The 14,267-nt window shown below is 35.6% G+C and overlaps 3 protein-coding genes across 6 annotated transcripts in view; 2 read left to right on the top strand and 1 right to left on the bottom strand.

The window, feature by feature from the left end:
- The first annotated feature begins 238 nt into the window (after window positions 1-238).
- Window positions 239-7,295, top strand: LOC135079741 (ninjurin-2). 3 transcript variants are annotated; one of them, XM_063974351.1, is made up of 3 exons: window positions 239-517; window positions 3,536-3,712; window positions 6,352-6,611. In XM_063974351.1, exons 1-3 carry the CDS (start codon window positions 476-478, stop codon window positions 6,589-6,591), a joined length of 459 nt encoding a protein of 152 aa, XP_063830421.1. In that variant the 5' UTR covers window positions 239-475; the 3' UTR covers window positions 6,592-6,611. The 3 variants fall into 3 exon arrangements, with proteins under 3 accessions (XP_063830421.1, XP_063830420.1, XP_063830419.1); XM_063974350.1 differs by lacking the exons at window positions 239-517; window positions 6,352-6,611 and adding exons at window positions 1,158-1,346; window positions 6,944-7,295; XM_063974349.1 differs by lacking the exon at window positions 239-517 and adding an exon at window positions 1,158-1,346.
- A 696-nt stretch (window positions 7,296-7,991) lies between these two features.
- Window positions 7,992-9,264, top strand: LOC135079740 (dihydropteridine reductase). The gene has a single exon (XM_063974348.1). It carries the CDS (start codon window positions 8,266-8,268, stop codon window positions 8,968-8,970), a length of 705 nt encoding a protein of 234 aa, XP_063830418.1. The 5' UTR covers window positions 7,992-8,265; the 3' UTR covers window positions 8,971-9,264.
- A 2,505-nt stretch (window positions 9,265-11,769) lies between these two features.
- Window positions 11,770-14,267, bottom strand: part of LOC135080076 (disheveled-associated activator of morphogenesis 2-like) — a 40,655-nt gene continuing 38,157 nt past the window's right edge. The window contains exon 5 of one of the 2 annotated variants that reach the window (XM_063974752.1): window positions 11,770-12,696. In XM_063974752.1, the coding sequence (XP_063830822.1) occupies window positions 12,498-12,696 (199 nt within the window). In that variant the 3' untranslated portion in view covers window positions 11,770-12,497. The remainder of the gene's footprint in view (window positions 12,697-14,267) is intronic. The other variant, XM_063974753.1, reaches the window with a different exon arrangement.

Here is a 14,267-nt window from a genome sequence, read left to right as displayed (position 1 = left end):
TAGCACTAGAGTTCTCGGGTTTGATTCCCGAAAGGGATTTTAACAGATGCCTAAATTGTATTGTTCTAATTGGAAATATTTTCGTTTAATCTCACTACACGTCGCATAATAAGTAGATTTTAAATTAAGTTCCTAATTACCCCTACTTACCTGTCTAGAGTCTTGTAGGCAAAATCCGGAGTTTATTAAATAACTAATTATTGCGTGTCAACTAAAATACTTACGTGGTTCGTTAGTGACCTCGAAAAAGCAATATTTATGGGTATTGGGTTTATTGAGTTGTTGTGTTTACTTCGTTGTCAGGTAACGCCATCGATTTTGCCATCATAGCCACTTTGTCACCGATACAGACAAGTTGTGATTCCCAAGTTGTAAAATTGTGAAATTGAAAAATGTTTCGAAAATGTATCAAACCTGGACAAAATCACAAGTTATGAGTAACTGAAGATATTTTAATTGTTAGTGTGTTATTATTATGAAAATGGCTGCAATTCTACCTGCTGGTCTACGAAATGGGGTATGTTATTTTCGTTAAGGGCTGCTTGCCTTAGAAAATATTTTATGATCAAAAATTCTAAACTTAACCAAAACAAACATTAATTAAACTAAAAAAACGCAGTCAGTTCCCTAGATTTCATTAATCGATCTCTTTTAAAACTAGGCAATTTTTAGACAGCATTTGGAGTGGTGATTATTGCATAGTAAAGGGATATTGGCAAAAACTTAATTTATGGTTGAAATTACCAAAATTAAATTTTAATTTTAAACTTTCATTTAAACAGGTTTTAATGCGATACGCGGATAGGCAATAATGAAATACTTATTACCTGTATTTGCCTGACAGGTTGCATTATCCGCGTATCGCGTTTAAAACCTGTATAAATTAATTGAAATCTAAGTTTTTTGTGTCTAAGTACCTATTACTTACTGTAATAATTGCCCTGGCACTCAAGACCACAAATTAAGTACACCTTAAAGTACATTAAAGATCATTGCCCAATCAATCTGGGCAGGTAGTTAGGTACTTACTCTACCAGAACTACTACGTGATTTTACGAGTAAAACAATATCTTGGATAATGACTGAATAACGCATTGTTCTGGCCTTGTCGGTACTCGGTAGGAAGTTTTACTTCCTTCAGATTTTCAACAGCCGAATCAGTGGGCGCCCGCACGCTACCAAGTTAACGTTTTTTCATTTGTTGTATTTGTATAGTTATTGGAAAATAATTAACAATGGCTGACGATAAATTGGACAAACGGAGTGAGGGTTGTGAAAGTGAGAGTGACACCCCCACCGTGAATGTGGAAGAAATTGTGGTGGGGCGGAATGAATTAAGTGCCATCGTTAGTACCAATTTATTGATTTCTTAAACGTTTATGAAGAACTGACCATCGTGCTTTGTTATTTTGGTGTTGTGATGGCGTCTCTAAGGCTTTTTTGCCCTAGGGCATGTGTTGATAAGTAGGTATTTGGTAGTAGGTAGGTACATAGGTAATTAAAGGTCACGTCAGGTGTGGGTACCTTCATGTCTCGGGGTGACAGTCACTCATCTATGAGGCTAATTTAAATGAGTTTGATTATATGTAATTAAACAGCATTGACGTCAAAGTAAAGTCAAAGTTTTCTCTAATAGAAAATTAATAATTGCAATTGGTTCACTTATACATTCGGTTCTTACGTTATTAAAATAGGTTTAAAAATATTTACCAAGCGTAAATAGCAGAGAGTATTCAACTAATTAGATTAAAATCTTAAATAGGTACCTACTTACGTTTATGGCTTTCATTCATAAATGCGTGAAACACGCAATTCATTCTTTCATTCAGTCAGCTTAGCCTAGTTATTATTAGGTCCCAATTTACATTCATAATTTTTCGACTAAGTGCTTATTATTACATTTTACATTACATCAAGCTATAAATACACTGTGGCATCTTCCAGTCCTCTCTTGGACGTAAGCCCACCTCAAAGCCGCTGCCATACTTAGCTAGATAGAATATTGTAATATTTAACAAAGAATGCTTTGATTTCAACCTGAAATAACGTAGAGTTTATAAAGACCTAGCGTCTATTTAATTGTTTTAGATCATTATTAGGTTTAGTGATAAAATGATCATCGTTCATACATTCGATACAATAAGTAAGTATATATTATATTTTAATCTGACAAATCATCTAATAAAATGGTGTCCCATGAAATTGTACAAGATGGTGGCGATGGTGAACTCTTTCACGCAGCGACGAGTAAAATCCATTTCTGCTTTTGTCTTATTTTCTACTTAGAGGTACGTAACTTATACCTACTTAAGTAGCGGACTTAATTGTAACACTTAAATGGGTTAGGTACCTACTTATGTGCTTATAATGCGTAGACGTAAGCCTATCCTAAATCAGCTGTAACCTTTATAATAAAAATTAACAATGTAAGGCTGAGTTGCAACACCTTATTTTAACCGTAACATTAACAATAACTGGTGCTTTTTGTATGGAGTTTGACAGATTTTTGACTTTTGTCAAAGTTAAAGTAAGATGGTGCAACTCAGCCTTAATTTAACACTTCCGATTTTTTTATTACTTACATTATTATTTAGGTATCAGATGGTTAAATAACCGTTTATTGTATGTAAGTAGGTATATTTACGATTCTTGTTGTGGGTTCCAAGTAGGTACGTGTTACAATTTCCGGTGGTTTTCATTACTAATTGCAATTTTAAATTACTACATGCCTACGTAAATAATAATATCAATCATTATAATGCATGAGCAGTTGGCAAACAAAAAGTAGGTACTAAATATTATTGTTAACAATAATAAAAAACATTATAGTATTTTAAACAGGTTTTTAAAACATGTATTGTGTTGGCTGCTGATATGTCTGACATGGGTAATAATTAAAAAAAAAAAGAAATCATAATGAGTCCTATAGGCATTTTTAGAAAGTTTTTTAATTAGAAAAAACAATCATTACATAAACTTACGTACCTACTTATTACTTACTTACTGGTACTTACTTACTTTCATCGATGAAAACTTGTAGGAATTAAATCAAACCACAGCCTACAAGGGTAGGATCGTCTGACTCTACATTTTTGTTGCTAAATCGCTCTTATTACACAAGCATTACCTAAAATGCCACTGTATTTAGCTTGATGTGCAAGTCAGGGCCGTCTTTAACCTACCACTACCAGGGACCCTGGGCACTTAAGAATCAAGGGGGGCCCTTATCATCTGAAAAAAGGTCTTTTGAGCAGATGGGGGCCGCTTCGGTCGCGGGGCTTTGGGCGCGTGCCTAAAGTGCCCAGTGGGAAAGAGGGGCCTGGTGCTAGTGCTATAGTGTATGAACTTGAACATATCTTGAGGTGACAATGATATCGGTGCCGGACTGTCGATCCCGAATTTGCCGAGGGTCGGGAGTCCGCTGGACTGTTGTGTTAAACCCATTCATGTCATAGCACAAGTACATTAATTTAGAGTAGCTGGAAAGGTTTCTGTAACACAAAACTAATATTGTTTTTATTGGTTTACAAATCAGGTCAAAGGTCTGGACGCCAACCGCTATGCAACGAAGAAGACAGTGGCGCAGGGCATGCTGGACATCGCCCTGCTGACCTCCAACGCGTCCCAGCTTAAGTACGTGCTCCAGGTCGGGCCCAAGCACGAGTTCTACACGCTCCTGGTGGTGCTCATATCCATCTCTATAGTGTTGCAGGTGGGTTAGCAGATCTTTCACCTTTTTACTTTCCCATCGAACCGTAGCATATACCGAAGTACCGCCTTATGTGGTTCACAATTGCTGTTACTAAAAGTCTTCCAGATACCATAACTGGTAACATCTGAATAATCTTCATCAGAAAAGCTTCTATAGAACCTATTACTTATTTAGCACCTTATCGAGATTCCTTATAGGATATGACGAACAGAGCAGGAGGAGATGCATCATACACGGTTCAGCATAGTACTTACTACTTTACTTACAACTTCCTTTTGTATAATGATGATAATTAAGTATATCCTTAGGGATATGTAAGGAGGTAAGATCTTCCGCATGGTGAATTCCCAAACAGTTTCTTTGGACCTAGAACCATAATAGGTAGGTAAATCAAGGTAAGATAGTTAAATAAATAATGACATTTGGTACAGGACGTTCGCAGAATCAGTCTGCTTTCTGCAAACTCTAATCACAGCTCTATGTAGGTGGGTATGGGGCTGGTGCTCCTCTCTCTGAACCTGCTCCGAGACTGCCGCTTCCACCTGCCCCGGCACCGAGCGTCAGCCCTTGGCATCAACTACTTCACCACGGCTGTAGCCTTCGTAATCACCATGCTTAACGTGATGGTGGCTGCCTTCGACTCCTCGCTGGCAAGATACCTTGAGCTGGATTATGTTTAACCTAGTTTTGTGGTCAAGGAACTTGCGTTTTCGTGTATTTGATTGCAATTAGGAATCAGTTTTAGCTTTATTAATGTCTGGTATTTGTTTACATTGCTCTACATCCGGGTTTGAATGAAAATGTAGGTACGTATTATCACCCAAATTGCTTATTTTTTATTATTTAAGCAGGTATCTAAATTGTTGTAAAATTCTAATAATGCCGCAGTATTTCATTCATTCATAGCTCTTATTTAGGTACCTACTTGAAATGCTAACCAACACAATTAATCAGTTTGGTAGTTTTAATTGCAAAAGTTTAAAGAACGATTCAAATAGGTAATGAATTTTTTTTTTTTTTTTTTTTCCCTTATTCTATTGCAATCTGTCTTCTGGAGGACATTCAGAAATATTTCTGTTTATTATTTATCAGTGGAAATTGGGATGCATATCCTGTGACATGTCCTCATAATTAGAGCAAGTCTTGCGGTACTCTTTTTTTAAGTCTCCGGACACTCGGAGTTAAGTCATCCATAAGGTGGTGTGCCAATATGTTTGGGTGTAGCTGCAGTCTATCTTTATATGCCTTGGCTCTTGCTGTTATTTCTTCCTTCACTGTTTTGATCTCAAGGTCGTGGTGTAGTCTTTCATTAGTGACATACCATATGAATATAAAATGAAAGTTTTCCAAGTAAAGTCTTTAAAAATTCCTTTGTTTTAGCTTCTGGTGGGGCTGCTTTTTGTCGTCATTGGCGGCATGGACCTGAATGACCTCGATGAGCAGCCCTCGGCTGTGATCCTCAATGACGTCATCGTCATATTCATTTTCGTAATTTCAGTCATCAATATCGTTATTTCAGCATTTGGCATTGAGTACTCGAACAGCCCTTTAGTGTTAGAACGTCTGAAATACATAAATAGCGAGTATTTGAGGGTAGGCAATGTTACAGGGTCTTAGAAAATAGTCATATTAGCTTAGCTTTAAGATGTAGCTCGTGAAAAGTGCTGTGAATATTATGATAATTATTTAGTGGTATACCTACAGTTACAGAAATAATAAGTACAACGGTATCGTGATCAAAACTCGCTCTCGCGTAGCAAAACGGAATATTTAATTTAGTAATTGCACTTACCTTGACTTGATTTCTATTTACATGTAATAAAGTTTAATTGTCATGGGTTTTGTTTAGCTTTTCATCAACTTCTAAAAAGTGCTGCATTTCACAGAATCTGGGGGCTGACATCATTGCATTTTGTGCTTAATAATAGCAGCTTGATACTAATTACCATAAGTCATTCAAACTCTACTAGCTTACACAGCCAGTTGCATATACTATAGTTTATGTAAGAATGTTACACTAAAAGTACATAAGCTTACTTTTACTTTATTCTGAGAATACTTCATATTAAAAAAGACAGTAGAGGTACATTTAAAACTATTTCAAAGTGAAATAATGATGCTTATTATGAAACAACCAGAATAAATAATTTAACTTATAATTTACTGCATTTGAAATATTCGATCCGTATTACTTAGCACCTCATTAAGTATAATTAAATACCTATTAAGTACTTACCTACTCATTATGTTTTGTTGTACTATTGCAAGCAGTTATGAAAGTGTCCTAATGATATCATACCGTCACTCTAAATATCGACTCTACCTATTTGTTTTATGATTTTCCGTTTTATTGTTCGTTTCAGCCGAATTATTTTAGACGTCCACTGCTGGACAAAGGCATCCCCCAAGGATTTCCACAAAGACCGGTCCTGAGTCGCCCACATCCATGCACCTCCCAGACCTTAACCAGATCGTCGGTCCACCTAGTGCCCTGGCCTGCCCTTCTATTCTTCCGGCTCGTGGTCGCCACTCGAGAACTTTTCTGTGCCAGCGGCCATCAGCTCTGTGAGCTAGCTTATTGTAAACTAAGTACATTAAAAACTACGGAACCCTAAATTATAAACTGTCATTCTCTACAGGCGAGCGCGGGTGTCTTGGCGATCGTGATGACGTTTTTGGACGTGGACAGGAGTGAGACTGAAAAGAAGATATCTCTCTGGCTCTACCACACCTCAGTCGGTCTCATGACCTGCGTGGTCTTTTGTGACGTCATCAAAATGACGTTCGGTCTTGACCCCGCGCTCTCTGAAAAAGATTTGTTGAACAACATCACGTCTAATTTTTATGATTGGTTCGTCAAGTCGAATAAGCCAAATTAGGCGTAGAATAGTTTCCATTTCAAAAAATTTAGTGCCATTTAATTTATAATAAATACCTACCTAAATGTTACGGTAGATTTTTGACAGCCTAATTAACTTAACTTCATTTTAATTATAGTAACGTACAGTTCACTAGGATTTATGAATTAGTATAGTAGGTATAATAAATTATAAAAAGGTTTCAACACATCAATCATTATTAAACACCTAAATCAGATTTTATTTAACTTAATTTCAATTATTTTGTGTTTCCTTGATTATTTTTTCGTGTTTTTGTTTTTTTTTTATTTATGATTGTTTTTCTGTTTGTTTTTGTTTTTTTTTATTTACTTTTATTTTTGTTTCACTGTAGGTTGTCTCCGCGATAGTCGCTCTGGTGCTGAGCAGCATCTTTAACATTAACCATCAGCCTGACCATCGCAAAGCAGAGATCCTGAACAACACGAGTCTGGCCTTCAAAGTGATGAGCATCACTCTTAACATCATCATCAGCATCTTGTACTCTATTCAAATCGACAGCTTTGTCATTGCCAGAGCTGAGGAAGGGTTTTGATTAGTTTTTTATTTTTTTTTGTTTTGTTCTTTTTATTTTATTTAGATGGTTTTTTTATGTTTACTTGTTTTTCGTTCACTCAAAAAGCTCTACGTATAATGTGCTGAGCCAGCCGAAAGGTGATGATATTATGAAAGCAGGTTTATCTAAGTACATAATACTAGATAGATGTAGGTACTATTAGATATTATAGTTAATAATACCTACCTACTTATACACTATACGTAACTAGTTTATGTTTAATAGTGATACATTGTAAAGAATCTCTTTTTATTTAATGATACCTAGAATGATGAAATAAAGTGATAAAGCGAGTAGAGCGGACTATTTAAGTACTTATTCATCACTTGCACTTCACACTATCTTTAGTAACATAAATATTCGTGTTAATCTATAATTTTAAGTACCTACAATAATATTGTAATAAAATAAAATATTTTACACTCTCTCTTTCTTTCTTTTTATTTATAAATGGTATGTTAAACCTACCCATGAAATGTTGTGATTAGATATTGTCTTAAAGACGTGGTGTGGTGGTGCGTGGAGGGCACGGCAACGGTTGTCTTTTAAAGAAGACCGTGGCGCTGAAAAGGTTAACATAAAAAAAAACTTAAACCTAAAAAGATATTTTACCACAACCAATCACAATATTTTAGTGACTTGTCTTTGAATATTTACACTGTAATCAGCTTTTTATTAATTATACGTATAATTTTATTCTTTCCAAAAAAACGTATAGTTGAGGTCAGCGGCGATGGAAAATCAAAACGCAAATGACATTCGGGCGGACGGGCATGGTGTCACTGTCAGTCAACCAACTGTCAAAATAATGTCAGTGACCCAATTTGTTGCGAATCGATTTGTCGAACTTTTTAACTTTTTGCTGTGTAAATCAATAAACTTTTAACATTGATATATAGTAGGCAACTCTAACAGCCAATCCTGCTTACACATATAACAATACGTCACATAATAGATTGTCTTAGCGTAGCGTTCGGCGACAAAAAATAAAGTGATAGGTATTCGAGGTTAACCGCGGCGCGAAGATAACGAGTTTGCGCCAAGCCGCCCTCGATATTGAATCAGTTGGGTCCGAAAAGTGACAGGAGCAAGACGTAATAATGGCCAGCGGAAGGATCGTAGTGTATGGAGGCCGTGGAGCGCTTGGAGCAGCTTGCGTTAACCACTTCAAATCTGCCAACTGGTGGGTGGCGAGCGTCGATTTGAACCCCAACGACAGCGCGGATGTTAACATCACCGTGCCCAAGGATGCTTCGTGGGTCCAGCAAGAGGAATACGTAGTGAACGAGCTCGGCGCCGCGTTGCAAGGTCAGAAAGTGAATGCTGTGATTTGCGTGGCCGGTGGCTGGGCCGGCGGCAACGCTGCCAAGGATCTGAGCAAACAGACTGACTTGATGTGGCGCCAGTCAGTATGGAGCTCCACCATTTCGACTACAGTCGCTGCCAAATACTTAACCCCTGGAGGCCTCTTAGCTTTAACTGGCGCTAAGGCTGCCTTAGAAGGAACGCCCGGTATGATCGGATACGGTCTAGCCAAAGGAGCTGTGCACCAACTCACAAAATCTCTTGGTGCTAAAGATTCTGGTCTTCCTGAGAACTCACTGGCCGTTGCCATCTTGCCAGTTACACTGGACACAGAGATGAACAGAAAATGGATGCCAAAAGCTGATTTCAGTTCGTGGACACCTCTGCCCTTCGTGGCTCACCTGTTCGACAAGTGGATCAAGGGTGAAGAGCGGCCCCCAAGTGGTAGCTTGGTTGCCCTCGTCACAAAAGACAATGTCACCGATCTGATTGTCCAATAAATCTTGCCAAACTAGAATATTGATGTGATTGCATACTTAAAAAGTAATATTATGAAACAAAGTAATAATATTGTGTTGCACAATAATGAAATTATTGTATTTATATGAAGCATTTTCTTTTATGCTTTTAATGTTAGATTGTTAAGTATATTTTCAGACAATAAGGGAACAAATCTCATAGTTTTGATGTGTATGTGTGTACTGAGTCTGTCTATATCTTTAAATGTGATGCAAAATATAAACTTTGATGTGATATATCCAGAAAAATATTTAATAATAAATGTTGTGATCTGATCTGGCTTTTTTTTTTAATTTATACAATCATGAGACTAATTCAAAGCAAATGAGTCTGATAATGAAGGTCAACCACTATAAAGGCATTGTTGATAATTGTGTGAACCTCAAGATAAAATTTAATGTTCTTGCCCATTTAAGTATGATGTAAAATTGTATTTGATAACTTTAACATGCATTTCATTTATTAATTTATTGAATACTGATTTGATAGGTATTTATTTATAATGTTTCCTATATATTCCATTTATTTGGTAAAGGTGTTAAAAATATAAGTAACATTTAGACAACACATTAAAATTAGCTTTTAATATTCAGCATAGGTACTTACTAATTTTGTAAAATTCCCCCAAACCCAATAGCCTGAACTGAATCATTTGATGACGTAAATGCAGCAAAAGTCCCAAATGTAACTTGTTGACTGTTTTATAAATTAGTTTCCTTATTACGCGTCATTTTGGCGCGTTATTTGAATGGATGGTGATACTAAAAATTAATTCGTCAGTACATTTTACATTGTTAATACTATTTATTATTTTTTTCCTGTCAAAATTCAGTTGTTTGATTATGTTTCAATGCCGGCGAATGCACCAAGCCGTCACGGAGTTTCACGCGATGGTTGTTTAGAACTTGACCTCTTTAGCTACATATTTAACTTTGCACCAACCAGCCGATTATATTTTAAAATTGTTCTTGTAATCAGAAGCAGGCGGAGTTTCTGATTATTTCTGCATTTGTGTTCAAAATTAACATTAATAGTGTTTTTATAGATTTTGATCTGTAGCCGGTTTAATGACGAGGTCCACAGCTTTTTAATTACGTCCGCCCAATAATATTTATCTAATCTATTTAAATAATCGATATTTGAGCATAAACTTAATCAAGCAAAAGTTAAAATAGAAGGAAAGGATCCTTCGATGGCCCCTAATTTTATCAATATGGGCTAGTAAATTTTCCGCTAAATCTAGACTGGTGGGGTTTAATTAAATCTTCGTGTAACTTTCAATAGGCTAAGTATAGGATCTTGAGTGTAGAACGTGCCTTTTGGAAAGGGTCGTGAGGTTTTTCCTTCCTGTAGAATTAATAAGGAACGACGAATACGATGCCTACTTATAAAGTAGCTAACAACGCTGGAAGATTAAAGGTTGAATATTCGAGATTGAGGAAGGCTATATTCAATTGTTAATTATGGCTCTAAGTACGAGTAGATCTACTTATGTGTCGAATACCTCTCACCTCTCGTACCCATCATTGCTGTTAATGTGAAGTAATCTTTGGTAGAGATACTACACCCTCTATATACTCTAAAACACCTGCTTAGCCGTTAATTTCTTAAGCCGAACCAGGGAAGGTTAAGCAAAATTAATACCAAAAATAAAGTGATAAGGTAAAGATAGGCATCATGGGGAGTCTCATGAGCAGCAATAAAGTAACGTCGTATACAATCATAGAAAATATCAAATTAAATGAGATGATGCGTGTAACTCCTAATAAATTACCTAGGTTTTCTGTTTGCCTTTCACCGTTCTGTAACTGTTACAATTTTTCTCAATGATGTAGTAGATAACATTCGCTTAATAAAATTAACATTATTCGTTACTGGTTTGTGAATGGTTTAACTTTATCGGTTGTCACGTAACTAGAATGAGAGTGACAACGAACCACTTTCACTTTCAGCTAGCCGTTTGGAAAGTGGAGTAAAAGCCGCCATACTTATAAAATTCCTTTAAGAAATATTTGTAATTGTTTTAAATTTAATTTTTTTAATAAATTTATCATAAATATTTTGTTCTAAATACGATAATTATTTCAGGTTGCATGTCCTAGAGTTTCAGTTTTATCTGTAACGGTCGAGTTTCATGGATCTGTAATTGAAACCTTCAGTGGAATAGATGATGCAATATATTTATTTAATGGCTTAGTTTCAAGAGGCTAACAAGGGAAATCTTTTAGTAGTATTCAAGTGTAGACTAACACCTTACTAAATGTAGGGTAGTCGGTTTAAGAAAAAGAAAATACCTAGTACCTAATTCACTTAATTTAGTCATGGACAAACATATGAAGGTTTCTATTAAGATCGAATGATCAACTTGTAGAATGCGCTGTTTGTTGACTATACGATTTAAAAAAGTAACATCAAATTCAGTTCACCAAATTAATAAACTTCTCCTTACTAAAACAGCTCCGCATTATTTTGATATAGTGTAATAACATAGGAGTGCCACCCATCAGGCGCTGGCTTGGCTATCTATTTGAAGTTCACATAAATATAACTACTTAGTCTTACTTCTGTTATTTGGGATTTTTGCATACTTATTATATTTAATTAAACATTAGAGTAAGTAAGTACTTACATACCAAATAAGTACATAGGCTATGAGGATGCGAAATCCATCATCATGATTTGGAGATTTGTTCGTCAGGTAGTCGAGGGTAAGTAGTTGGTACTCTCAGGCAAAGTGTTTTTTACTCTATATTATTAACAGGGTTTAAATAAAACAACAGTTACTGTAAAAATAGTTCATTGTCATGGCTGACTTACAATCTAAGGAACTTATGATACTATAGAGCTATGAAATTAGTATCAAAGCACGTAAACACATTCTTAGCTATTTATGCTCATTTGTGTAATAAGAAGGAAAAGATATAAATAACTTAATACCTACGCAGTTGTAAACACTTGAGGAAGTATAAATTGACTCTGTCGTTGTTATCAAACTTTTAAAAACATGCCGACTATTAAAAATAATTACAAAGAACAAAAAAATATAATCCACTTGGCTTGGTGAAGTCGAAAAATAAAACAAAGTATTACAATTTAAACGTTAATAATATGACTTCTGGCGTTTTCCTTAAATAATACGGGAGATCTATCTTTTACCGGACATACTCGTATCTCCTTTTAATAACTTTATTATACTCGTAGTATCCATTTGTATGGACGTAGTCGGTGGTACTAACCACTATTTATACCTATAGGCATTTAATCTCAATTAACTCAATAAAATGCGTAGGAAACCCTACGCCTGAATTGAGCGTTATCCACTATCTCCGACACACTATCCTGAAATCACTGTATTTTTTTATAATAATCTGAAATCAGTTACTTTTTGTTAATTTGATATAACGGTTGACTTCTGATTCCTTCACTTAGCTTAAGATTCAGGTTTGGTATTGTAGCGAATTCTTTGTTTGAAACCAAATCTACAATCCTCAGGATAGTCCATCACAGTCTACCGCCCGACGACAGCTCGGACTGTGTTTTTCAGTATATCCGTGACCAGTTCGGTGGTCCTGATTATCTTATACCCTATCTGGTCTATGAATGTGATGGCTGTGGTGTAAGGTCTTGGGATATCGTTGGTCGGCCGCAGTGGGAAACGTGTTGGCATCGCGTCTGAACTCGCGGACACCCACGACGTTTGAGTCGGTCTGAAAATGTTTAGGAATAATGATTAGATTCTAGAATTGATTTAGGGCGTGTATTTACACGATACACGAACACAGAAACTGAATAATGAGCACCCATGCACCTCATGCTCTCCCAAAATGATGAAATCAATATGAATACTTGTAAATAGATAACTGAAATGGATAAACAAATGATGTTTACTAAAGAAAAACATAATACTTATATTATCTATTTGATACTCCAGACTTTAAAGCATAATATAGTAGGTATATAGTATTTACAAAGTATAGGATTTATTAATATTACACGATTGATTGTTTTGGTCGTGCCTATTTTCAGGAATTACTCCGTTCGCATAATTCAGTAATTAATTACAACTCAAATTAAAAATAAGACATTCTGTGGAAAACTCCTTAAAACGTTCTAGTTTCTACAAACTGCTTGAGTGTGATTTAATCTTAAAATAACCAGATAGACCAAGACTTATTTTGTAGTCCAAATCTGAATGAACTATGTCTACTAACCGTAAGGAGTACCTTGCAGGAGTCCCGTGCTGCCCTGCAATGCATTCATGCAACAACCGATGCAAGTAGCGCAAGATGCTCCTGCTACCCAGGGTAAAAAGTTGGTTTAGTCTTCGTGCTACAAGCTATGCTATTCTAGATAAGCATGCGGTTTTGCTATCTACTGGCGTTTTGATATGTTCGTGGTTATTTTGTTTTTGTGTCAACATGTTTTTGTAGTTTTGTAACGTAGAGTTGTTGACATGTGTTTGTGAATTGCAATAGAGCAAATCTAAGTAACATGAGACCTAAATAAATACCTAGCATTAACCAGAAAAATGCAACGTAAATGTAGAGCAAGTTTGTCACTTTCAGTAATGAACCATCTTTAGTAAAACTTGCCTAAATTATTAAGGAAAAAAATATCTTTTAATTGCTCAAAGAATCGGTCGAATAGTTTCGGGACTATTCTCACTTCTCGTTTCCACCACTGCAACTCCTGTGTAGCCAGGATCTACAGCTTGATCGCGAATAAAAACTTAACCTGTGAAGGTCAAGTATGTCCTGGGGGAAAGTTAAACCGTCATTGGACTCGCAAAGAATTCGGTCGAATAGTTTATAGAGAAAACGAATTAGCACTCAGGAAAGTAAAAGATTCTAAAGAGTATGGAACCAAATGTTCAATTCTCGATTATTTCTCCTAGAGTTTTATTTCATCAGCTTATGCTTTCAAAGATATGCGAATCCGTTTCGCATAGCACAAATTCTTGAATAATTGCTGAACAAATTACTTTACGTCAATCATAATGTTCAATAATTATTATTTATTCCAATGTAATCCGATTCCTTATATGGTTTGTAATTGTGATGACGATACAAAAGCCTGGAGCTATTTGCAATTATAATTTATAGTATTATATTTTAAATATCAATAAATACTTCTAAATCATTACATTTTTATCAAGTCAGGAATAATCCATTGATTGATAGCTATTGTAATTCTAATAGCACTTATACACGATTCAGAAACATAATTTTATGTAAATACCCTTTTAATATTTATTGAGAATTATGAACCTTTAAGTCAT

Source organism: Ostrinia nubilalis, chromosome 17, assembly GCF_963855985.1.
Source record: "Ostrinia nubilalis chromosome 17, ilOstNubi1.1, whole genome shotgun sequence".
NCBI classification, from domain to species: Eukaryota; Metazoa; Arthropoda; class Insecta; order Lepidoptera; family Crambidae; genus Ostrinia; species Ostrinia nubilalis.
Note: the sequence above shows the minus strand (reverse complement) of the source record. Positions and strands in the feature narration are given on the sequence as shown.